General features: G+C 36.1%; 1 protein-coding gene across 21 annotated transcripts in view; it reads right to left on the reverse strand.

Annotated features, from left to right (window-relative positions):
- The window catches only part of fgfr3 (fibroblast growth factor receptor 3), an 81,351-nt gene that overhangs the window by 24,642 nt on the left and 31,655 nt on the right, over window positions 1–25,054 (reverse strand). For 5 of the 21 annotated variants that reach the window (XM_073919927.1, XM_073919926.1, XM_017358795.3 and 2 more), the window contains 5 exons: window positions 20,342–20,407; window positions 15,453–15,625; window positions 7,270–7,393; window positions 6,984–7,174; window positions 1,179–1,323 (listed from right to left, as the gene is read on the reverse strand). In XM_073919927.1, the coding sequence (XP_073776028.1) occupies window positions 1,179–1,323; window positions 6,984–7,174; window positions 7,270–7,393; window positions 15,453–15,625; window positions 20,342–20,407 (699 nt within the window). Of the gene's footprint in view, window positions 1–1,178; window positions 1,324–1,940; window positions 2,086–6,983; window positions 7,175–7,269; window positions 7,394–15,452; window positions 15,626–20,341; window positions 20,408–25,054 lie in introns of all 21 variants that reach the window. The other 16 variants (XM_073919929.1, XM_073919928.1, XM_073919918.1 and 13 more) reach the window with 7 other exon arrangements.

A 25,054-nucleotide genomic window follows, 5' to 3' on the forward strand; every position in this document is an offset into this window, starting at 1 on the left:
GTTATGCTTAAAACAGACCTATAACTAGACCATGCACCGTGGCGCAAACCGTATTTTTCCATCCTTAAAATAGCAGAAGTGTATTTGAGCACGCCTTAATGCTTCTGCGCCCTAGACTTTGCGCATAGATCTTTAAAACAGAGTCCATACAGTAAACTAAAGTATTTTTATTATTTAATATTTATTTAACAAATAGTAATATAATTCACTGTTCTTCACTGTAAAAAGTACAATGCAGCTACAAATCAGATACTGTAAAGTGAAATGTGTATTTTTATTTCACACTATAAAACAAACAAATCTAAAATTATAAAAAACTATATATAAATAAGATAAGATAATCTCTCTAAAACAAAGTCCATAAACAATTTTGTTGACTGGTCATCCAAAACAATAATAAATTAGTTGCTCTTTAATCTTAATTGCTCATTGGCTGTCTATTGAAAACTTTGTTTCAATGGGGTTACCATACGTTATGATTCTGGAACGGTACATCCTAATGTTTACTAGTCTTCAATTTACTATTTAACTTATGCCAAAGTTGCATCATTGCATAATATTATTGCATACGGGACACCATGGGTCACCATTTTACTGGTTAGAAACTTTTGTCTTGTTCCTAGTACAAATATGTAAAAATTCTTAAATCAAAAAGCTGTCTCGTTTTCAGAAATAATATGTATTATGACACATATAACACAGTTATACATATAATACAGATAATCTGTTAATGGATTTTTTTTAAACATGCAAAAATACTCTGCCAATGGGATCAATAAAATATCAAAATTTTTTGCAGTGTTGTTTTATTCTGAAATACTGCCAACACTGGATGGTATATTTTGATTTCTTTTTTCACTGCTTTAAACTGTGGCAACACAGCTTCCTGTGCTGGTTTTCTGTGCAGCAAAGGAGAATGGATTTATAGTTTGCAGTGTTAAGCAAAGCTATTATGGTATAATTAACAGTATAATTATAGTGCATCAATTACTCTCCGATACCGATCCCAGGATTTTTTGTGGTATTAGTAGCATTTTTGATAGTAGTATCAGAATTGGAACAACCCAAGTCATATAACATTAAAAACATTTCAAAAGCATAAGATGCAAAGACAACTTGGAAAACATGAAGTACTGAAACTTAGAGGAAAAAGAAAACCCCGGAAAGTGAGCCTATACCTGGTAAGACTGTAAGCCAAGCAGAGTGATGGTTATAGCCAATCGAGTTCCCTGCCAGACAAGTGTATTGCCCCGCATCCTCGAAAGACACATTGGTCAGGTAGAGAATCTCCAGCTCTTTATCCGTAGTATTTATCCCAGCAGTCTGGAAAAAGCAGAGAGAGAAAAAGGAAAGACGGAAAAGCTTAAACCAGAACCCTTGAGAAAAAGCACAGCACCCATCACCAGGAGAAAGATCTGAACAAGAGAAGATCAGTCAACCCATCACCAGTAACCCAGAAATACCACCATCCTGCTCATAAGGAGATGACCTAGAATGCAAAGTGAAACTCTAGTGGGAAATTGAACGCCCCGTCAGCAAAAGCAGGTCACATTAGTTCTCATCCAGAGCGCCGGTTTAAAGAATATCACCAGATTTAAGTTTAATTTACCATCTTGCTAGAAAATAAAACCGAAACCTATTTATGTATTAGCATGTGTCTCAACACTCAAGAGAGCAAGTAAGTGAGAAAATCAATGAGAGAGTGTGTGTGTGTCTCAGGTGCTATTAAACACACCCCTGCTGCATTGATTGGTAAGAAGAGCAAGAAGAAGCGATCACTTAAATGAAACAGACTGGCCGCAAACAACAAGCCCTTGAATGAAGTCACCTTATTTATTGTGCGAGAAGAGCAGTGAGAGACAGAGGGAGTTCAGGGAAGCTTGACTCTATGCCACCAAAGGTCTTGATTGACAGCAGCTGTTTTTAGGAAGGATATTTACCTGGCTGGGACACTGTGAGCCAGAATGAATTCTCTGACATGCCTAAAAAGTTGTGGGCTCTGCACCAGTACTGGCCTGCATCTTTTTCTGACACATTATACACAGTCAGCGTATCTTGGGCCTCTTTTACATTACTGACAAAACTCTGCAGAAACACATACACACACTTAATCAGAGGCGAGCACGTTCACACATGAACACACACACACACACACACACACACACACACACACACACACTTAATGATTTAAAGCACTCCCACACAACTTGCTCTTCCACTTTTTTTAAGATACTGATATACTTGGGGCCAAATTTACAGAACAGTTGCGTCAATCTGTTATTTCAGTGCCAAAATCTTGTATCGTAGGCCCTGTTTGAAGGATTTAGGATGTTTTTTGTTGATCTGATCACAAGTGGCTGATGCTAAATACTAATTTAAATGGGATCTGAGAAATTTGACCTAGGGCTGTGCGATTAATCGAAATTAAATCGCAATTTGAAATGTTGCGATTAGTTAATCGCAAAAGGTTGCAATATAAAATATATACAGTTAAAGTCAGAATTATTAGCCCCCACTGAATTATTAACCCCCTGTTTATTTTTTTCCACCAAATTTCTGTTTAATAAAGGGAAGATTTTTTTTCATACATTTCTAAACATAATAGTTTTAATAACTTGTTTTTTAATAACTGATTTATTCTTTGCCATGATGACAGTACATAATATTTTACTAGATATTTTTTAAGACACTTCTATTAAGCTTAAAGTGACATGTAAAGGCTTAACTAGGTTAGCTGGACATGCTGTGAAAATTTCTTAGCTCTGTTAAACATAATTTGGGAAATATTAAAAAAAAAAAAAATTCAAAGGGGGGCTAATAATTCTGACTTCAACTGTCTGTGTATATGTAAACAAGAATAACAAATAACATCTGAGGTGAAGTGCTTCAAAACCAGTCTACTATGCTTCAGAAAATGAAACAAGCTAAACTTTCTGCGAGGCATCGCAAACATGGTATTGCTTGTAGTGAACTGCCACATTACACGAGAAGAAACGATTGAATCTTGTGTCACAAAGTCCATTTGTCATTTACGACTCCCCACAACACCCTACGTCCAGAAAATTGTGCCAAAACCGTGTGATCTGACCGGGGCTTTATAACTCGCCAACTGAGTGAGCACACTTTTGTTCTGCCCAACCAGAATTGCGCAACTGATATACACCCACAATACAAAAAAGAAAACAAAACAAGTTGGATTAGTAGACAAATTAATATCAAAGAAAAACAGTATTTGTAATATGGGAATATTTTGGTTTTTAAGTCAAAAACGCCAAACAAAAACAGGTAATTTTTATGAGCTGTTGCAGAACTGTTGCCACGGCTTACAGATTATTGAGCTGAATCCTGAATTAAAATAAAATTAGTTTGAAGCTTGAATGAAATCGTAAATGAAATCGCAATCACAATATCTGTCGCATTTTGACCTTTTCCAAATGTCCAAATGCTTTTGTATTATAGACATGCATGTTGTTGAATGCATTCAAATAGCCCATAAAGGGCTGTTAAACACCTTCAGATAATTTTTTAACGTCTTGAAGCTTGAAATAAAACATAAATCAAATTGCAATATCTGTCAAAAAAATCACAATTAGATATTTTCCCCAAACCGCACAGCCCTATTTTGACCACTTCAAAATGTTGTCAAAAACACAGTCATCAGTCAGATTCAAACCAGGCTCATTTTGAAAGCGTAGTCCCGTGGACGTTTCTGCAGACCGCAATATACGTTCCTAGAGGTATGCCTCTACGTTTTTGTTTTCGTGAGAGGCCGATGTGTGTGCTTTTTCGCATCTTCTCTCTCGCGAGTGCTGTTCGTATCTACGAATCCAACCAATTTTACCGATTTACCCGCCCGCCCGCTTACTTCCCTAAACCCAACCAATGGTTTACAAAAGCCGTCCAGAAAAAGAAAAGCCCTCGTCTTATTTTCGGATTTTACATTTTTTTACATTTTCACCCCAATGTTCACTCGCTCATTTTATTTTTTGGATTCTGATTTTTTCTTACCAGCTTTCTCGAACCGCTCTTCCCCGGACTCGAACGCATTTGTTGTCAACTCTTCTCTGCACCTCAAGTCCGCCGACGTACACAACGAGCTAACTGGACAAACTGTTTGCGGCAGGAAAGCCCTCCACATGGAGGTTATACCGCCCCGGTAGCGTTCTACTGCCATATGTACCTACGGCAATGTAATTTGCTGTCTTCAGAAACGTCTTCAGGACTACGTTTTCAGAATGAGACTGTGTTGGTCAGATTGGTTTTATAGTATAGACATGCATGTTGTTGAATGCATTCAAATAGACCATAAAGGCCTGTTAACCACCTTCAGAATATTGTTTAACGTCTTAAAGCCACTTCCAAATGTTGTCGAAAACACATTTATCAGTCATATTGCTTTTGTAGTATAGACATGCATGTTGTTAAATGCATTCAAATATTTATTATTCATTATTCTTAAGGATTTAATCTTTGCTAACTGATATGGTATACTTGATTCGAAGATAAAAAAGGCTTAGTTTTATTTCCAATAACTGAGTTTTGGAGTTATTGGAGCAGAAATCATGTTGCAGCCCTCTGTATTTTTATGTTGTCCACATTTGCATGCATATATTGCTTATAGATTGAGACTGATTCATATCTAAGTGCCATTTTATAGCGCTTCGTTTTAATCGAAAATTCCCATAATAAGAGTGTTAGAAATATTGCAAGCAGGATTCAAACTCATTTGCCCAGCATTGGTGCCATGACTCAACCTGCCAATTGCTAGGCGTTCGCTATAATTAAATCCTCAAAAATTGTCTTCACCCCACACATATGCGTTTCTGTATTTCTTTCTGATGCTTCATTTGCTTCATTCTCTGTTTCCGATCTTTGCCTTGATCGCAGGCGCTGTGCCACACATGATCTGTCGCTCAGCACTCTCGGTCTGGGAGGGCTGGGGAAGGCTTTAGAGGGTGCGCAGATGAGACTGCGGGGAAGGGAAAAGCCGGCGCGCGGCTCCTAGTAAAATACTGTTTCAATTATGTGGGAGTCTAAAATAGCGCGGCGGTCTGGCCAGCCGACGCACTCCCCTCCTCTGCCTGCTGACTCGGCCCTTCCCTCGCTTCCCGCACTCATTTTTTCCATGGCTTTTTCAGGAGCCTCTTCCCTCGTTCCCTTCCTCCTTCTCCTCTGAAGAGTGAGTGGGGCAGCACAGCTAATGGCTGTCTCTGTGCGCGACGCCACCGCGGCGGTTAGCTTAGCCCAAAACAGATGTCTGCCTCCTCTCTCACTCCTCCAAGAGGAAAAAGAGAGCGAGGGACCCCTAATTCTCCAGTTGCAGGATCTACAGCGAGATGTGAACATGGGTGGGATTATTACTTTGAAGGAGGTTCTTCAAGAGTCACCCAAAGCTTATAAAGAATATGTGGTTTAATTTGATCTGCACATATTTTGAAGCACATATTTTAAACAAACTAAGCTTTCATAATAAAAGTTTGCCTGTATTTTTTTTCCATTAAATCATGTATATATTTTAAAGGGGTCATGAACTGAAATGTTAATTTGCTTGATCTTTTGACATATAAGAGATTATAAGAGAGTTGTATTATAAAAACATCTTCTTCGTTTAATGACTCAAAATGCTCTCGTTAGCCCAAAAACTGCAACTGCATATTATATAGAATTATAATTATAAAACTGCATATATTGAAGCCAATCTGTCAAAATAACAAGATGTATATGTGCAACTTTATTATGTAACAGTATGGTTAAACTCCACCTCCACAGAAGATCAACACCCACTTCTAGATTACTGCCTGTTTAGCTCCGCCCACTGATTCAAGCTGTAGTAGGTAAATAGCGAAAGAGGTCAAACAGAAACCAAACAATGTTCTATGAAGACAGCAAGATGCTGTGTAGTGCTATGTTGTGGAAAAACAGTGTTTTTCCATTTCCCTCCTCCTAAACTCAACCTTGGAAATAAATATATTAACTGTGTTTTTTATATTTATACTTTTTAACATGTCAGTACGACGACAGTAACTGTTTTTGTTTCATGTCCACTGTTGCTTTGTCTGTTATTACACCCTCTTCGAATATTTGACTCGTTTGCATCACTCGTTTGAATGGCCGTTATCAGTGGTTATCAGCTGATAGGTATGGGTGAGTAGGGGCCTTCTGCACCTACTAGTAGGCTCAGAAGGCTGTTATCGTCATCCACATGGTTAATCAACTATACTAATAGAGAAGACTCCAGATCTATATATGTTTTTACAGTACTGTGACGGCTGGGTTTAGGGTTGAGGTGGGGGTAGACGTTAAACAGTACAATTAATGGAAAATTTAATAGATAGTATAAATATTTCTCATTAACTGGCCACAGCCGTATGAGATCTATAGTTGATTAACCATGGGGGTGGATGATAGCAGCTTTCTAAGCCTACTAGTAGGTGCAGAAATCCCTACTGGCCCATATCTATCAGCTGATAACCACTGAAAACTCCCATTGTGTAATAACATTCGAAATGGCTGCTTATTACTGATCTATTGATATGTACTCAGTATTTTTGTGTTTTGACTTAAATCAAAGCCACATCTATCTATTAAGTATCTATGCTGTCAAACGTACATGCACTAGAGGACAAACAGCTATCCTTTTTAAAATTTGCAAGATACTCAATCATACAATGGACTTACTTATTTACCTCTGAGTCTATAATCTGCCGCACCTTCAGTGTGTTAAAATTAGATAATCAAAACAAATAGTTTATAACTTCTAAATAGATATATTTTTTATGAAAGTAAAATCTAAATAACACTATAAGTGACCCTCACAGAACAGTACAACCTTTACATTATAAGTGAGCCTCACAGCACAGTACAAAAAAGGCAGTTCATGACCCCTTAAAATCAGTATAAAACTCCTGAAACAAAATTTTAACAACAGTATTTGATAAGAAAACAGTTTCAAGTGTTTCATTCATGAATTCTTCCAACTGTACCTTAAGAACATTGACGTAGGGGGCGCCATTGGGCCCATATTGGCTTCCATTGACTTCAATGTGTTTCAGCCACTGGATGTGTGGCTGAGCATCACTGTACACCTTACAGTGGAACTCCACATCACTGCCCACCACTACCGTCTGATTGGCTGGCAGTCCTGCCTGTAAGATGGGCCGGTGAGGGGAGCGCTCTGATTGGATGAGAGACAAAGGGGGCATTTAGTCATAATGTTGAGTTTAAAATTAAAAGTTGTATACAGTATGTGTGTGTGTTGCGTGTTTATACCCAGCACATCGAGTTGATAAGTGTGCTTGATTGTCCCGTATTTGTTCTGCACCACACATGTGTAATTTCCCCGGTCGGATGGAACGGCACTCTCCATGACCAAGCTCCACTGCTGATCCCTCAGCTAGACAAAGAGGATGACAGAGACAGAGTTTTATTCATAAAGTAGGACATTACATAAGAGGTCCACTTGAATCTTTCCTAAGGTTTTTCTTTTGAGATAGAACAGGTGCTTAATTCTCTGTGTCTGTATAATGTTAGTGCATGAGTTAGATCCACTAGGCTGATACATCGGAAATGATTTGGAGTTCAAATACTAAACAGGATGCAGAATTGACATCAAAATTATTGTCATCAATTTTAGATTTTAGTATTAGATGTTTTGCTTTTTTTCACAATAACAATATATTGTAAATTTTATAACAATTATCTATAAAATAAAACAATTGAAAAATCTAAAAAAAAAAAATAAAAAAATAAAAAAATATATATATATGTAATAATATATATTATAAAAAATATAAATATATATTAAGGCTGCACAATATATCTATTTAGCATTGATATCGCAATGTGTACATCCACAATAGTCACATCACATGATCTGCAATATTGAGTTGGGATTATATAGTTCTTATATCAAGTTGTAAGTTTAAAAAAAGTTTAACCTTAATGGAGTAAAAATGTATCATTTGCACATGTTTTTAAGCGCTAATAGCTTTCAGACACAATAATTAAAAGAAAATTATTTTATAATTTTAAACTGTTTAAACAGTAAAGTCTTTACATTTCACTCTTATATTTGCATTTACCATTTCATGCATTATTTGTTCCCTTACAAATTCATGCAATGAACAAACCATCATGATACAAAAACTTGCCTAATTACCCTAACCTGCCTAGTTAAAATATCTAGTAAAATATTATTTACTGTCATCATAGCAAAGATAAAATAAAACATTTATTAAAACTATTATGTTTAGAAATGTGTTGAAAAGATGTTCTTGCAGCTAAACTGAAATCGGGGAAAAAATAAACAGAGGGGATAATAATTCAGGGATGCTAATAATTTTGACTTCAACTGTATATTGCAGAAATACAAAATACAGTAATGTCCGGATTTGTAAGAGTCCATTCTCTAAGTAAAAATCTTTCTTAAAGTACCTTTAAGTCATAAAATATTTATAATTATTCATGAATAAGGTATGAATAACTTTAGGCTTGACTATATATGTACATATATATACATTTTGTGATAATGTATGAGAATAACAAAATAACTCAAGGAAAATGAGAAACATTTTTTTATATTAAATTCTACTATTTTACAGAAGTCTATATAGTTATGAACAGTATACAGTACATAACTTGTAAACATAATTAAGTTGGCCTGAACTATTAATAAACGTTGTCTTGTTCATGATTTGTTTAAATGTTTTGAAAAACAGACATAAACAAACAGACAGACAAACATACAGTAGATAGCTAAATGAATAGATTCGATGAGTAGACAGATAGATAGACAGTCTACTTTCTAAAAACATTCAGATGGAGAACAACACAAGAATGAGTAAATAATCACAGGTTTGTTTTATTTACTTATTTTTGGCTTCATTTTGTAATTCCTCGAACACCAACAGACAGAATTGATTTCAATGTCTCTTTTTGTATAGAAAGTCCCTTCATCTCATACACATGTACTGTTTATATATGTATATATATATATATATATATATATATATATATATATATATATATATATATATATATATATATATATATATATATATATATATATATATACACGCACAGAAGAACCCATTCATTCACTTATTATAATTATATATATATATATATCTCTCTCTCTCTCTCTCTCCCTCTCTCTCTCTCTCTCTCTCTCTGCCTCTTTTTAGTCCTCTTGCTCTCGGTCTCTCTCTCATTCCTTCTCCGAGCACTTCGAAAGTCTGAGTGGAAAGAAATGTAACTGTGTAAATATTATGGGCTGTGTTTTTGAACAGTTGCATGGTAACACTGCCTGAGCGGGCAACACGCACATAGACAAACACACATGCCTAAGAAAGTTGGCAGAGGCGCCTGTGCCCCCTGCACTCCTCCACCTCCTCCTCGTCTTCTGGATCTTCAGCTCCTCTCACTGGCTCACTCTCACTCACTGAAGCTTTACTGTCTGCTGATTGACACGCACCGCGGTATTAGAAATGTGGGTGTGTGCGTGTCTGCATGGGAGTACTTGACATTTAATGTGTCTACCGATACAGGTTAACACAAATGCAAATGCACAAGGGAAATTATATTGTTCTGTAACTTTTCTTTGAAAGTTTTTGATTAGCTTAAATAAAGAACAACAAAATTTTAGCTTTTAATGGCCTTGCAAGTTTGGTTAAATCATCAAGCTATATTCTGAAGAAGAAAAAAAACAAACAATAAACTTAGTTAATTTGACACAATAGCTGAAAAAAAAACTACAGCTTATCACAGAATATGAGTTTTATTTTACTATGCAAATATACAAAGCTTCAAAAGAAATAAAGCACAGCGACTGCATAATACACTATTACCATTTCATTGTTTCGTTTCAATTATCAGCCATTCTCCTGTGCATTCTTCAATAGGCATGTTGCCTTTTATTATCACCAATGAAACAATAGAAATAATGAGCACAAAAGTACAACGGCACTAATGTATGCTTATAAAATCGACATCAAAAGAACATCGATATTATTTGACATTTAATTGTGTAAACTGAGTCAAACTCAAACACTGCAAAGACAGTGCAAACACACTGCCAAAGACAAGAAATACTGGGCTGGACTGCATAAGCTTGTGCTGATTGTCTGAGCCGGTTGCACTGAAATCCTAGCCTAGCCTTGTTAACTTCCCAAAAGTATTTAATGTCAGTTCCCCATGTGGAGCGAGAGTATGAGAGAGTTAATTTAAGGCCATATCTTACTTGACGATGACATTTTGTGAGTGTGTGTGTGTGTGTGTGTGTAAGACATTTATCTCAATGTGTCTGCAGTAAAGAAATGCTGCGAGGAATTCTCAGCTGTTCCTCAATCTACCCAAGCACTTTATCTAGAGGGAACGGGAGGAGAGAGTAAGTACATTTATCCCATCTTTCATCAAAAGATAAGAGGTAAAAAGTGTTGCCATGTCATGGTGTACCCCGTTGCAAAAAAGAAAAGGTCTGTTAATCAGTCCAAAATTCGTCCTGAAAAAATTCCTCCCGGCATTACACTGCTAAAGCCTCTTTAACTCTGATGTCACACTCAGAGGCTAGGAGTTAAGACTGGTGTGTTGCATATTGAATTGTGACAGAACTTTGGGAGTCTAGAGGTGCTAGGAAGACCAGGTCTCTCTTGAGTATGTGTTTGTATGTGCATGTCCAGGATTTATGGTTGTGCCAAAATGGTGCAGGCTCGTTCCGACAGCAGAACTGTTTAATTTGACCCACAGAGACAGGAAGCAAAAACAACTGACCCCAGGGCTAGTCATTAAAACGACAAAATGGTTTCTCTCTCTCCCTCCCAGTGGAAAGTGGTAGTCTTGCCGGAAAGCCATCAATATTGTACAGCCGGCCCATAATCTCACAAGCCATCATGTGAGAGACTGTTCTAGAGCCTCGGAGAGTGAACTACAGGGGGACATCAATCAGTCTCTGTTGATAAAGATTCCAGCTTAAAGACACAAACACATATATTCAATGTTGTTTTCACTTAAAGGGACAGTTCACCCAAAAATAAAAGTTCTGTAATAATTTCTTAATTGTACTATAATTGGTTTAAGTTTCTTTCTTCTGTTGAACATAAGAGAAGATGTTTTGAAGAATGTTGGACACTTTTTTCTTATTCAGGTAACCAACAACAGCATATCTTTCATCTAAATCTGATCTATTCTTCTAACAACTTAAAGATGACATGTTTACTGGCAACAAGTGGTAGCAGAGTGAATTAGAAATAAACTGGTTTTCAAACAGGTTTCCTTAACCAATTTTGAGAAATAATGTACATTTAATCTGGTTTTCTAGAAATATACAGAATTGTATACTTTGACTTATTTCGGAGTTTTAATTGTGGTGTAATCTGTATTTATTATCACACCAGTCTATTACCAAGGTCAACTGTCATATAAAACCTGTTGATACGCCATACAACATGCTGGGTACCACACAATGTGTGGAAACAACATAAAGTATTTAAGTTAACTTATCAGTTTTTACAAATTTAAGTGGATTGAACAAAAAACAATTAAGTTGCCCAACCATTAAAAAAAAACTCTAGAGCTGCGTTCGAAATCGCATACTTCCACACAAAATAGTACACTAAAACAGTACGCGAGCCGAGTAGCATGTCTAAATTCATAGAATTTGAAAAAAAGTACGTGCGAATTACCTGGATGACTGACTACTTCTGGCGAGATTCTGAAGTGTGCTTCAGCTTGACGCTACACTATCCCATGATGGACCGCAAGAGAATTCAGAATTCAGTTTATTTTGGTTTAATTTTCACTGCTGAAAGTTCAAACACTGAAGAGCAAATCCATTGATGCACAGCTCCACAAGTCCCAAACCAAGCAAGTCAGTGGCGGCAGTGGCAAGGGACAAAACTTCACCAATTGTCAAAAGTGAAAGAAAAAAAAATTCTTGAGAGAAACCAGGCCCAGTAAAAAAAAAAAAAAACCTTACAAAGATTTTCCATCAGGTTCTAGATGGTCTTGGAAAATTTCCTGCTTACCTGAAGCCACCAACAAAATGCTACTGTCACTTTCAGAGTGGATTTAATTAATGTCCAATAATAATACATGAGAAACATGAACATTCAGGTCGAATAGAACATGGCTAAATTACACACTTGCCCTTTAAACATTTGTAAACCTAAATGAATGACACATCGCACCCAAGCACTAAATAAAGACATATACCGCTGTAGCGAACAGACAAAAGACACATTTGTCAGTGGATTAAATATTCAGCATTTCATTACTGAAGCATGTAGAATTTCAAGCACTGGTGGTCCCACAGAGAACCGCGACTGAAATTGAGTCATCTCTCTGAGGACGAAGCAGTCTTTCTTCACTCGCTTGTCAATTGAGCTGTTGAATATGTTGCGAGCCACTTGCATACACACTCCCCAATGCAACATTTTCACAAAACATCAGTGTGTATGTGTGCGTGAGGTGTGACTAACCCACAGTGCCACAGATTAGCATTCTAACAAAGCGACTTCGGCTGCCATATGTGAGCACGACAAAGGCCACGCCTCCCCCCTGTCAATCAAGGTATCTAAATCGCCACGGCAACACCCCCTTAGAACATCCCCCTTCTGATGACTCAATAGAGAGTTGACCTCTGACCTTAGAACCCTGCCAGAAAGTGTCTGAGGTGTGTGTGTTTGGGTTCATGTGTGTGTGGCCGTTTGAAGGGGAAAGCTGTGGGAAAGTCAACTGTCTAAACAAAGCCTTGGGTACTTTCAAACTATGAGAGTACAGAACGTGACTCATTTACTTGCATTTAAAACTCATTCTGCAATCTTACCGCATTTAGTCGGCAATTAACGCGCCCTGACTGTCGGCCAGAGAGGTAGTCAAACTTACAGCCAGATCCAGTGCCAACGGAAACATAACCGTCACATTACTGTTCCCCTTGCAGTGCAGAAAAGAGCTTTAAGATTGACGACGTTTATCTCAGAGAACTCTTTGCATTTAATTCTGCATGACGCTCCGTGCTTTAACACATTGTTGAGTGCCTTATCAAGCCATCAGGCCTGTCATATCGAAACTTAAAGAGGGGGGCACATACTTACGCATAATATAAATATGAGAGGCTTGACTTTTAGCCTTGGTCTTAATAGAGACAGAAGACATTTAGCTGAGCTGTCAAGCTCCTGTGTATGTGTGTGTTAAATACAGCTATTATGAAGCTGTCAGATATTTCTATGCCAACAGTGACTGCGCTGATGCAGAGGGCAGGTCTGGTATAAAGGATGACCCTGGGTCAGTCGGGACCCCTGGTGTGCATATACGTGTGTGTGTTTGTAAGGGCACGCTGGTCACACTGTGGTCATGGAGAGGTGGAGAGGTCAATGTTTTGTTTCTAAATGTCTCTCTTATGAGGGGGGGCACTCTTAGCATATAGATCAATGCGAAGCAAGGGTGTTTAAGTGTCTGAATGCATAAATGTGCGCATTGAAGTCACTTAGAAGGCCCCTGAACACTTGCAAGTGCTTTTTCAATACATTCTTTATGTCCGTAGGCTCAAATAAAATAAAAAAAATAGGAGAATATTAAATGAATGTGAACTGCACGACTCAAAGTTGGTGAGAAATACCCATTTTGACCCAGTTGCCAGTTCAAAGCATATGTATTTTTTAATTATTCTGTAACTTTCTGAGCTAAATAAATTAGTTAAACTCCCTAAAACTAGCTGGTTTTATTAAAAGCCAGGGAGTTTGCATGGAGAAATGTTGTCGTTGACTATGGCAATCCCGTTGAATATTTTTTAAAGCTATACTATATTGCTCTATATGTCTGGATATCTAAAATTGGGTGAGAAAGAGTGGCCTGTCGTGCAGGAGAGTGAGTGAAGCCAGAATCGGTTTCAATTTCAGGACTATTGGCATTTCATGTGAGGTGCCGTCTATGGATTCAGCCTTGGTAATATTTAGCAGAATAGAAATGCCAAACTGCCTGGAGAAACACAGTTTGTTCGCCAAATCTGTGGAAACATGCAGTGTTTGCGATACACTTCAATTTAACTGACGGATAATGTGCCGAGAGCAGACATTGGCCGCAGAATGTTAAAAATTCTGGTTGAAAAGAAGCAATTGAGTTCTTTTAAAATTAGGCGTTGGTCTCTTTTGAAATCGTATATTTGTTACTTAGCACATAATTTCGGATTGCAATGGAAACTCAAATGTCTTGATGTCTTGTAAATACTGTTAAGGTTTTCATTAAGCGTCTGCATGTATCTCAGCGCTATGTAAAAGAAACTACGGAAATATTAAAAGATCTAATTTTGATTTTGTTTACGAAGGCTGTAGTATTTAATGGGTTGCTTAAAAACGTACAATTCTGTCATAATGTAGCTCCAAACCGGTATGATTTTCTTTCTTTTTTTTAACAAATTAAGCTAATTGAATATTAATAATAAAATAAAATAAAATTAAGTTGGTCACACTAAAAAATAAAAAATAAAAATAAGAAATAAAAATAAAATTAAATAATTAAGCTGAAGGAAAATTAATGATTAAATTAAATTAAATTAAATTAAATTAAATTAAATTAAATTAAATTAAATTAAATTAAATTAAATTAAATTAAATTAAATTAAATTAAATTGCAAACACAGTGGTTGTGGTTAGCACTGTCACAAGCAAGAAGGCCGCTGGTTCAACCTTGGTCAGTTGGCATTTCTATGCTATAGGTGAATTGAATTAACTAAAATGGCCGTAGTGTATGTATGTGAATGAGTGTGTATGGATGTTTCCCAGTACTGGGTTGCAGCTAGAAGAGCATCCACTGTGTAAAACATATGCTAGATAAGTTGGTGATTCATTCCGCTGTGGTGACCCCTGATGGATAAAGGGACTAAGACGAAGGAAAATGAATGATAAAATAAAATAATATAAAATAAAATGTATTTATTTAAATTAAATTAATGTTCCACACATGTAAGAAAATCATATAGGTTTAGACATTACAGATAAAATGAAGCTAAAAGAATTTTAATTTTTGAGTGAAACTTCATTTAAATTGTTTGTGTGTCTGGGGTGGGGGAGATCATAAGGCACTAAAGAGATTAAAAAATGCTAATACTTAAAATAATAAAATGCTAATAAATTAAAATAATCTTAACAATCAGTGGATGACCTCCAATACACATCATCACAAACAACACACGCACGCAAGCAAGCATATCAACACATCAATAACAAGACCACACAGCAACTTTGCGTTCCTCTGCTCTTTCAGAAGAACAGCAACAGGTGGACGTTTTCTCTAGAGACAACAAGCAAATAAAATCCAGAGAGCCAGAGACAGAGAGCGCTTGGAGGAGCAGATGTTGGGGATCTGTGCAAATGATTACTAATTGCAGACTCTTATTATCTGTAATCCTCAACACACAATCACATGTTTGCGCATGCACATTGATAGTCTTATTGGCTTACCTTAATGCCGCCCATTCTCTGCTCTCCCTTGAATTCCTTGCCATTTTTCAGCCAATGGATACTGGGCGTTGGGTTGCCAGCAGCAGGACAGCGGAACTTGACTGTATTGGCAGCAGGAACAGCCAATAGTTTCTTCTCCATCCGGTCCGAACGGGTCCAGTATGGAGCTTCTGCTGAGATAAAAACATAAACATGAAAGTAAAATCATAAAGTAGAAACCAAGCATGATGTAACCCAGGGGTCACCAAACTTGTTCCTGGAGCGTCGGTGTCCTACAGATTTTATCTCTAACACTAATCAAACACACCTGAACAAGCTAATCAAGGTCTTACAAGGTATACTTGAAACATTCAGGCAGGTGTGTTGAGGCAAGTTGGAGCTAAACCCTGCAGGGACACCGGCCCTCCAGGACTGAGATTGGTAACCCCTGATGTAACTCATTAATTCATAGGCACCAATATACTTCTATGTACGTTAATGTATATTAACATGAAGTTCAGTTTTTTTAAAGGGATGTGGAATGGGTGGGGGGGTGTTACTTCTCCGGGAGTCTTCTGTGGGTGAATGTTTATGGAAAGATTTTTCTAGCTTTCTGCAGCAGCGTCAGACTGGCTGCCTAATTCCCAGACTGAATTCAAATTTGTTTGGAAAAGCAAACACACTTGCATACACTCTTACGTGAGTGTGAGGCACATTTATGCTCTGGCAGACAGATTCCCGTTGTTAAATCCTTTGCAGCGCCATGAACGCACAATGCAGGTTCCTAATAATAACCTATTATAACAACTGAACAATTTTCCTTTATTTAATGTTCCCACAAATTCTCTTCATGATTTGATCCATCATGTGGTCAGGCCTGTGTTTTTACGCTTCTTAACGTCAATATCAGAGCATAAATACACCCTTCAGCTAAAATGATAGTCATTTTTGGACTTAAGAAGTGTGTGTGTGTCTTTAAGAGACTGAGTAAACATGCTTTCATCCCGCCTCAAACAATTAACTCCAGATCAGATCAGCCCACAAAACTTGGCGATTAAACCCACAGACGCCACATTTGACTCCAGACGTACATGCAAGCTCACAAACCCACATTTGTAAGTGTGCGCGCACACACATACGCTCACAATAAACCCATTAAGTAGACTGAATATGGCTTTAGCTGGTGTTATTTTGCTTGTGGTATCAGATGAATGTGAAGGGGTGATTGGCAGGCTGGCATTTCCTTTGGCATGCCAGTTTTCAATGCATTCTCAGATGGTCAGTGGCACCATAAAGGCACTGTAAGGATACCTGCCAACATTTGTCAGCAATTTTCCGGGAGAGCGAGGATGGGGGACGAGACAAAGTGGGGGTTATAAAGATGAGGCTTGTGGTGTTAGTAACTGAATCAAGAACCTGGTTCCGAGCAGCAGCAGCGATTGTATACTAAACCAAACTTGGTATGGGAAGTGGAAGACGTTGGGTGTTTGAGACTGTACCAAAAAGATGAGGACAAGGGGGAGGGGGTGGAATTACGGGAGTTTTCCGTAAGAAATAACAAAATGGGAGGGTGGCGGGTGTAAAATATAGGAGACTCCCGAAAAAAAAAAACCAAGAGTGTTGGCAGATATGATCTGGACCCTAAATGTGACCCTGGACCACAAAACTTATTCTTACACAATAGCCCAAAAAAATTGAATATTAAGTTAAAATCATATCCAATATTTTTTACATATTCATACATTGTAGACAACTTTAATAGAGATTTCTTTTATATTATGTTCTTTTAAAGCCTCAAATTATAGATTTCCAAAAAAATTATCTCAGCCTAAGCATGTTTATTCATATTCAATGTGATGTATAACTCTAATAAAAAAAATACATTTATTACTGGTTTTGAGATCCAGGGTCACATATGTGCATTTGTGTGTGTGGTTGGATATTTTATTTAGTTGAATACAGACAATTTGAGCTTTGAAGTGGGAACCGCGAATCTACAGTGACCCAACTTCTTTTTTTCCATTCACTTTTATTCTACAGCCAAAAAAAGCCATCAAAGTGCAGCGCAACTCCACACAGCTGATATTACGCACAGCTTGCTTCAGTCAGCCAAACGGAGAGCAGCAACCAGCACTGCATCATTAAGATATTACAGAATGATGTCATCAGATGTCACATGACCTCAGCTCTTCTCAAATGTTCCAGACCTCACAGCTCTAGATCTCTCTCCCTCTCTCTCTTTCTTAATTAGAGTTGGATTACTGGTCATTAAACTCTAAAGGGGTTTTGGTTTTTGCTTAATCCCTTGTTTCATGGCCTCCCCTCAACCCTGAGACCCTCCCCCAACCCTGATCCCACCACAACAGACAGATGTGATGGCTTTCGCTTCCCTCGCTCTTTCTTTGTGAAAAATCTCAAATGAGATCTCTTTCGAACCTCAGCGGATTCTCCTACAGAGCAATGAGATCAAATAAGGATCAAATGGAGAAAGTTTCAGATTCTCTCATTTGCTGTTCTTTTCTCTCCTTTGTAACAAGAATCTTAGTTTCAGAAGAGATTATCTATTAGTATTTTAATGTCAAGTTTTCCTAATTAAATCTGTCTAATTTTGTAATACATGCCTCGCTAAACTAACTTCACGTATTTAATTTAAATTCTTCTCGTTTAGCATTTAGTAACATACACTACTGGTCTAAAGTTTTGGTTCGTTTTTTTTCTTTTTTCTTTTCTTTTTTAAAAAATATTCTGCTCATCAAGGTGGCATTTACTAAATGTAAAAAAAGGTTAAATAGTTAAATATTTATTCAGATAAATAACTGCTTTCTTATTGTATGCAGTTTCAAATATAATTATTACTCCAGTCATTATTGCTTTTATTACTACTACCATTAACAACAACAACAACAACAACAACAACAACAACAATAATAATAATTCATTCATTCATTTTCTTTCGGCTTAGTCATTTTATTATCCGGGGTCACCACAGCCACAGCGCCACAACTTATCCAGCCCATGTTTTACGCAGCGGATACCCTTCTAGCTGCAACCCATCTCTGGGAAATAATAAAAATAAAAATAATAATAATAGTAATAATAATAATAATAATAATAATAATAATAATAATACTTATTATTATTATTATTATTATTATTATTATTATTATTATTATTATTATTATTATTATTATTATTATTACAACAACAATAACAATAAAATATAAATAATAATAATAATAATAATAATAATAATAATAATAATACTGCAATAACGTTTCACAATTTTACAATTTGTACTGTATTTTTAATTGAATAAATGCAGCCTTGGTGAGCAGGAGAAGTTTATTTTAAAACATTTTAAAATCCTACTGACCCCAAACTTTGTTTTTATTTTGTTTTTATGAATTATCATTTGAATTCTTACTTACAGCAGTCTCTTATGGGCTAAAGTTATACTTATTTATTAACTTTTATTAGTTTAGTATTATTTAAACTTTTCAAATACAACGTTTCAGAAGCCCTCACACATCTTGTCTTGACATCCTTCAAGGGGGATCAAGCTTAAATTTAGGGCATTGAACCCTCCTTCAAACCCCCTATAATTCACACCCAAGTGCTACAGTAACTGACAAAAGTCTTGTGCCAATCCAAGATTTAGGAACAACAAATAATAACTTGACTTCTAGTTGATCATTTGGTATCAGAAGTGGCGTATATGAAAGGCAAAAGCCTCCAGATTAAACTTATTTTACCAAAATAAAATACCATATGGGGAAAAAAGTTTTTTTTCTATGAAAGTAAAATCCAGGGCAAAAACTTTGTCTTGTTTAATCATTGCCATCATTAATAAAAAAAAAAACCTGGTGTATACATTAATTCTTATAAATATAGAAAGAAAATAAGATAGACCTACGATGAATACAAAATAATGCACAAAACATGAAAATCTTGCATAAATCTAATGGTTGTAGCACAACTAACACCATAATTCTCATGAGCTTGGACGACTGCATCCATACATCTCTGCAATGCCTCAAATAACCTATTAATAATGTCATCTGGAATGCCAAAGAAAGTGATCTTGCAGGACTCCCAGAGTTCATCAAGATTCTTTGGATTCATCTTCAATGCCTGTCTGGTGACTGGGCTGGCCAATCCTTGAGCACCTTGACCTTCTTTGCTTTCAGGAACTTTGATGTGGAGGCTGGAGTATGAGAAGGAGTGCTATCGTGCTAATAAATTTGCCCTTTCCTGTGGTTTGTAATGTAATGGGCAGCACAAATGTCTTGACTCCTCAGGCTGTTGATATTGCCATCCACTCTGCAGATATTTTGCATGCACCAATACTGAATGTAACCCCAAACCATGATTTTCCTTCACCAAGCTTGACTGATTTCTTTGATTTCTGCAGCATTAGTGATTCATCTGAAAAATTTACCTTCTGCCCCTTTTCCAAATGATCAATTAAAAGTTAAGTTATGATTTGCTGCTCTTGTCACAACTGTTCTGATTTATAGACACAACCAGTGATTCTAGTGATTCAAAATCTCTTTAAACAAAACATAAAACATAATTCGGCTCACCGAATCGAGGACTTACCAACTCTAAGACACTGTGAAATAAAATCTTCCTCTTGTTACACGCATAATTGAACATATTCTGTGTTTTTTCGTCACATTCCACTTAACACTGTTAGATTTTAAATCATTTCTCTTCTTCCCCCTTCATCTCTCACAAGAGAATTTGCGTTTTAGCATCAAGTGGGGGGAAAAGCAGCTGATGAAATGAGATGCAACCGATCCCCAGCCATGAAAGACAGCAATCTCATGCATTTATTATACAACAGAGAGTTCACCAAAACTCGATCAAAAACTCAGTAATGAAATGAGAAATAAGAGAGCGAAACACACCATTTCCATTACCTGCCTCGTCCTCATCTTCATCATAGTCCTCATCATCACCAGAGGACAGCGAATCTGAGAAATGAAGAAAGAGAGAGATGCTTTTAGTCTGCAGCACAGTGGCCTTTCTGTATGAACAATGAAACCATTCATATGAACTGCAGAATGAGGAAAATAAACTGATAACAAATCAAAACCAATTACTACACACACGCACACACATGCGCACACACATGCGCACACACATGCGCACACACACACACACACACACACACACACACACACACACACACACACACACACATACAGACACAGCACTTAATGGATGGCAGATGTTAACAGAGATTCAGTGAGATTTCTGACAACAGCTGTATTTTTACACACATGTCTTGAAATACACACATATAAACACACACTCCCGTATCCTGCTTCTAAATGAACTCATTCAGAGGGAGAAAAAAAAGGCTCTGTGACCCTGAAAAGAAGATTATTCTGTCTTCGGCTCCTCCTCTGTGAACATTTACACAGGTAAAAGTGTACCGCACACACTCCTAAAATACCAGCGGAGCGTGAAAGCCAACACTAGGCCTATTTAGTGCTAAAGATATGCAGTTACTGGAACACTGAAGCTTTCTGTGTGAGTTTGTGTGTGTGTGTGTTCTGGCTTTTATGGTGTTGGTTGTACTACAACCATTAGATTTATGCTACATTTTCACGTGTTGTGGGTTAATTTGTCTTCATCGGTTACACTGGAGGTCTATCTTATTTTCTTTCTTTCTTTATTGTTGAGTTATGAAGGTGTGTGGTGTTGTTCTGTGGCATTGTTATTTTTGTAATAAATGAATGAACCTGAATTTTTGATGGCAATGATAAAACAAGACAAAATTTTAGCCCTGGATTTTACTTTCATTGAAAGAAAAAAACTTTTAATTTTCCCCCAAATGTTACTTTTGCAACATGGGATCGCTGGACAATGAAAATGAGAATCCACAAGCGGTTTATTGAGGACAGAATGGTGAGGCAGGCAACAGTTAAACAGGTGCAAACAAAATCATGAGGGTAATCTAAAAGCATAGTCAGAAAAAGGCGAATGGTCAGTACAGACAGCAAAACATTAACGTTAACAAGACCAGGAAAACGATTCGTATTGCTACAGTTTAACAAAACTCAGCAATGTGAGTGTGTGGGAGGTGAATAAAAAAAGTCCAGCTGTGTGTGTGTAATCAGGGAGAATCAGGAACCGGTGTCTGTGAAGTGCATGATGGTATGTGTAGTCCAATTCAGTGACAGATGTGTGGCTCTCCAGCAATCTGCAAGGATTAGATTGTTGTTGACCGTGACAATTTTGACAATGTTCAAATCAAAACATGGAAAATCAATAAGTATTGAGTATTGGAGTAAAGTTTAAGCTGGTATTATTAATGATACTATGAATAATTTTTTTGTGTAATCAGTTTGGAGTAATAAATATGCCGGCAATATTAATAAATGATACTATGAGGATTTTTTATGTGTAATACACTTAGAGTAATACATATGCTGGCAATATAATGATACTATGAGGAAAATATTGTGTAATAAGTTTGGAGTAAAATAAAAGCTGGCAATATTAATGATACAATGATTTTTTTTGTGTGATAAGTTTGGAGTAATAAATATGCTGGCAATATTAATGATACCACTAAAAATAAAAAATAAAACTACTACTACTACTATTACTAATATATGTTTGAGTTTAATGAGAATAAAATATCTGGCTATTGATCACAGACTTTTAATACCATTATAGCTAAAAAGTATTATTTAAAAAATGTGAAACAAAAATTTGAAAAGTCAGCTCATGAACCAGAACAAAACTGTAAAAAAAAAAAAAAAAGTTAATTAGAAACAGAAATGAACTAATACAACCCACAAAAGCGCTTCAAATGACTAAGCAAACAAAAATAAATAAACCAAAAATATAAAAATCTCATTCAAATGATTGAGAAGCACTATTATGCATTAGAAATTATTACTATTTTTCAGTATTTTATTATTGTTATCACAAATAAACAACACTTTTATAATCATTACATTGAAAAATAAATTCTACTATACATTAGCAATACATTTTATATAATTTTGTAACCAAGTTTATTGGTGTAAACGGCAAATTTAACGGTTTATCCATAAGAAATAGGCCTGCAAGGGATCAATTTGAGGTGCTGATAAAAAATAAAGTTATTGAAGAAGTGAAAAAATTCAAATATCTTGGCATAACTCTAGACATGAATTTAAAATTTGATAGTCATGTTAAAAATATGTGTAAGAAGGTGAAGCCAAGTCTAAACAGTTTTTTTTTATTAATTTTTTTTTGCATATCAAACTGCAGAATTAAACATGCACTCAGTGATATTCTCTCACCTGTCATATTGCATTATATCATGGTCACTAGCCTCTTGAACCACACTGAAGTCTATTGATTCAATGTATAAACAAGCAATTAAAAATATGGACTTAACGGCTATGTGATGGCATCATTGTGATGTTTTATGTAAACATAACCTTTTGAGTTTCTATAGTTTTATTAAATTTAATTATCCTAAATTTAATTATCTAAAATTTTTAATTGTTTAAATAATTATAATGCTGTTTTCTAATCTAATCTAATCTAATCTAATCTAATCTAATCTAATCTAATTAGTAGGCATTAAACCTCACACAGAGTCACACAAGCAACTGCTAATGGTGTCTTATTCCAAAGTGTAAAACCTCTTTTGGTTAATCTGTTTTCTCTGTTAAGGGAACCTAATTGTGGAATGATTTACCTGTTAGCCTAAAATTAGAAAGTAATATAACTGTTTTAGTAGTGTACTTAAAAAGTGGTAAAAAAAAAACCCAAAAACAGCAGTGTTTGCACAAATAGTTAAGTATTAGTTTGTTTGATCACGTCACTTTTGCTTTTGCCTTACAGCAATTTTATGTAAAGAATTATAATGTCGTGTGTATGTATCTATTATATTTCATAAGTCTGCTAAAACACTTAAACAAATGCATTTGATTGTCCAGTGTAATTATTATATCTATGTTAAGTAAATATATAAATAAAAAAATATATTTATGTATACACACGTGACATGTTACATGTATTTTTTCACTTTATTTATTAAGCTTAAATCCTATTCACTTTTATTAAGTTAAAAAAGAGCAGCTTCAACATTCTTTGAAATTTCTTCTTTTATGTTCCACAGTGGAAAAAAGTAAAACTCATTAATGCTATTCCTCTGCACACACTTTGCCTGTAAATCTGTGTTGCATGTTTCTGTCTGTCAATGTGTCTGGTAGCTGTGTGTTGTGTTAAAGTGTGCAGAACAGGATATTGCTGTCTTGTGGACGTTTTATCGGCTTGTGATAATTGATACAGGTTGTGCCCGTTTCGCTAAGTTTTTTTTCCGGTCTTTCTCCAGACGCTGGCGAGAAGGAGAACCGATTGGCCTAACGCCAAACACATGTCGGTAAAGTAAAACTCTCTCCTGCTTTTTCCATCTGCTTTAAATGATGAGGCGATTCCACATAATTACATTCTAATTATTTGTCAATGAGCAGCTCAGCTTGTGTCCTTGAGTTTACACAACCAAAGATCACTCTGCACCCGTACCGTTTCAAAACACTCACACACACACACACACACACACACACACACACACACACACACACACACACACACACACACACACACACACACACACAGACACACACACACACGCACACACACACACTAACTTTCCATAGGTCTAATAGTTTTAATACTCTACACACGGTAAATTGCATCTCCTAAACACAACCTTTAGAGAAAACATCCTGCATATTTACATTTTAATATACTTAATCCGGAATGATTTATAAGCTATTTTCCTCAAGGGAAAAAAAGGTCATAATGTAAGGAATACTAGATACACACACCATACCTGTACAGTCCACAAAAATAAATCTTTAAAATAACGATGTACATTCTGCTATGCAATTATGTAGTTAATGATGTTTTTTGTTACAGTATAAACATGTTCAGAACAGCATATCATTATACCACTACTGCTACATCTGCTGTATTTTTAGTGTAAGATATGTGAAAAAATATAGAATATAAACCTATATATATATATATATATATATATATATATATATATATATATATATATATACAACCTAACCCAGATCTATTAGCCCCTTTGTTTATTTTTTTCTTGCAAACATGCAAACTCCACACAGAAACGCCAACTGACCCAGCCGAGGCTCGAACCAGCGACCTTCTTGCTGTGAGGCAACAGCACTACCTACTGTGTTACCGCGTCACCATTTTACAATTAATATATTTAAATTATAATACTTTACTGTAGGAGTAGTATTGCTCTGAATACAACAGATGACATATAAAGATTACATGTCAAGAGTACTATTAATTATTTATTAACACAATACGAGTGATTTGACAGATCAACAAACTGATGTTTCAATCACAACTAATGAAAATCTGACACACAGACGAACAACAACTCTGTCTATTCCAGAATCTTTCACACTAATTTAAATTCCGACTACTGGCTAATTCTGAAAACGTACTGGTATATACATTTCTGAAGAGAGCCACAAATGTCCCAGGAGGTACGTTTTTGCATTTTTTTTTTTCGCGAATCTGCCAGAGGTTGTCGATTGACTGACTGACAGACCAACTAGCCCAATGTC

This window comes from Danio rerio, chromosome 13 (assembly GCF_049306965.1).
Source record: "Danio rerio strain Tuebingen ecotype United States chromosome 13, GRCz12tu, whole genome shotgun sequence".
Classification (NCBI taxonomy): domain Eukaryota; kingdom Metazoa; phylum Chordata; class Actinopteri; order Cypriniformes; family Danionidae; genus Danio; species Danio rerio.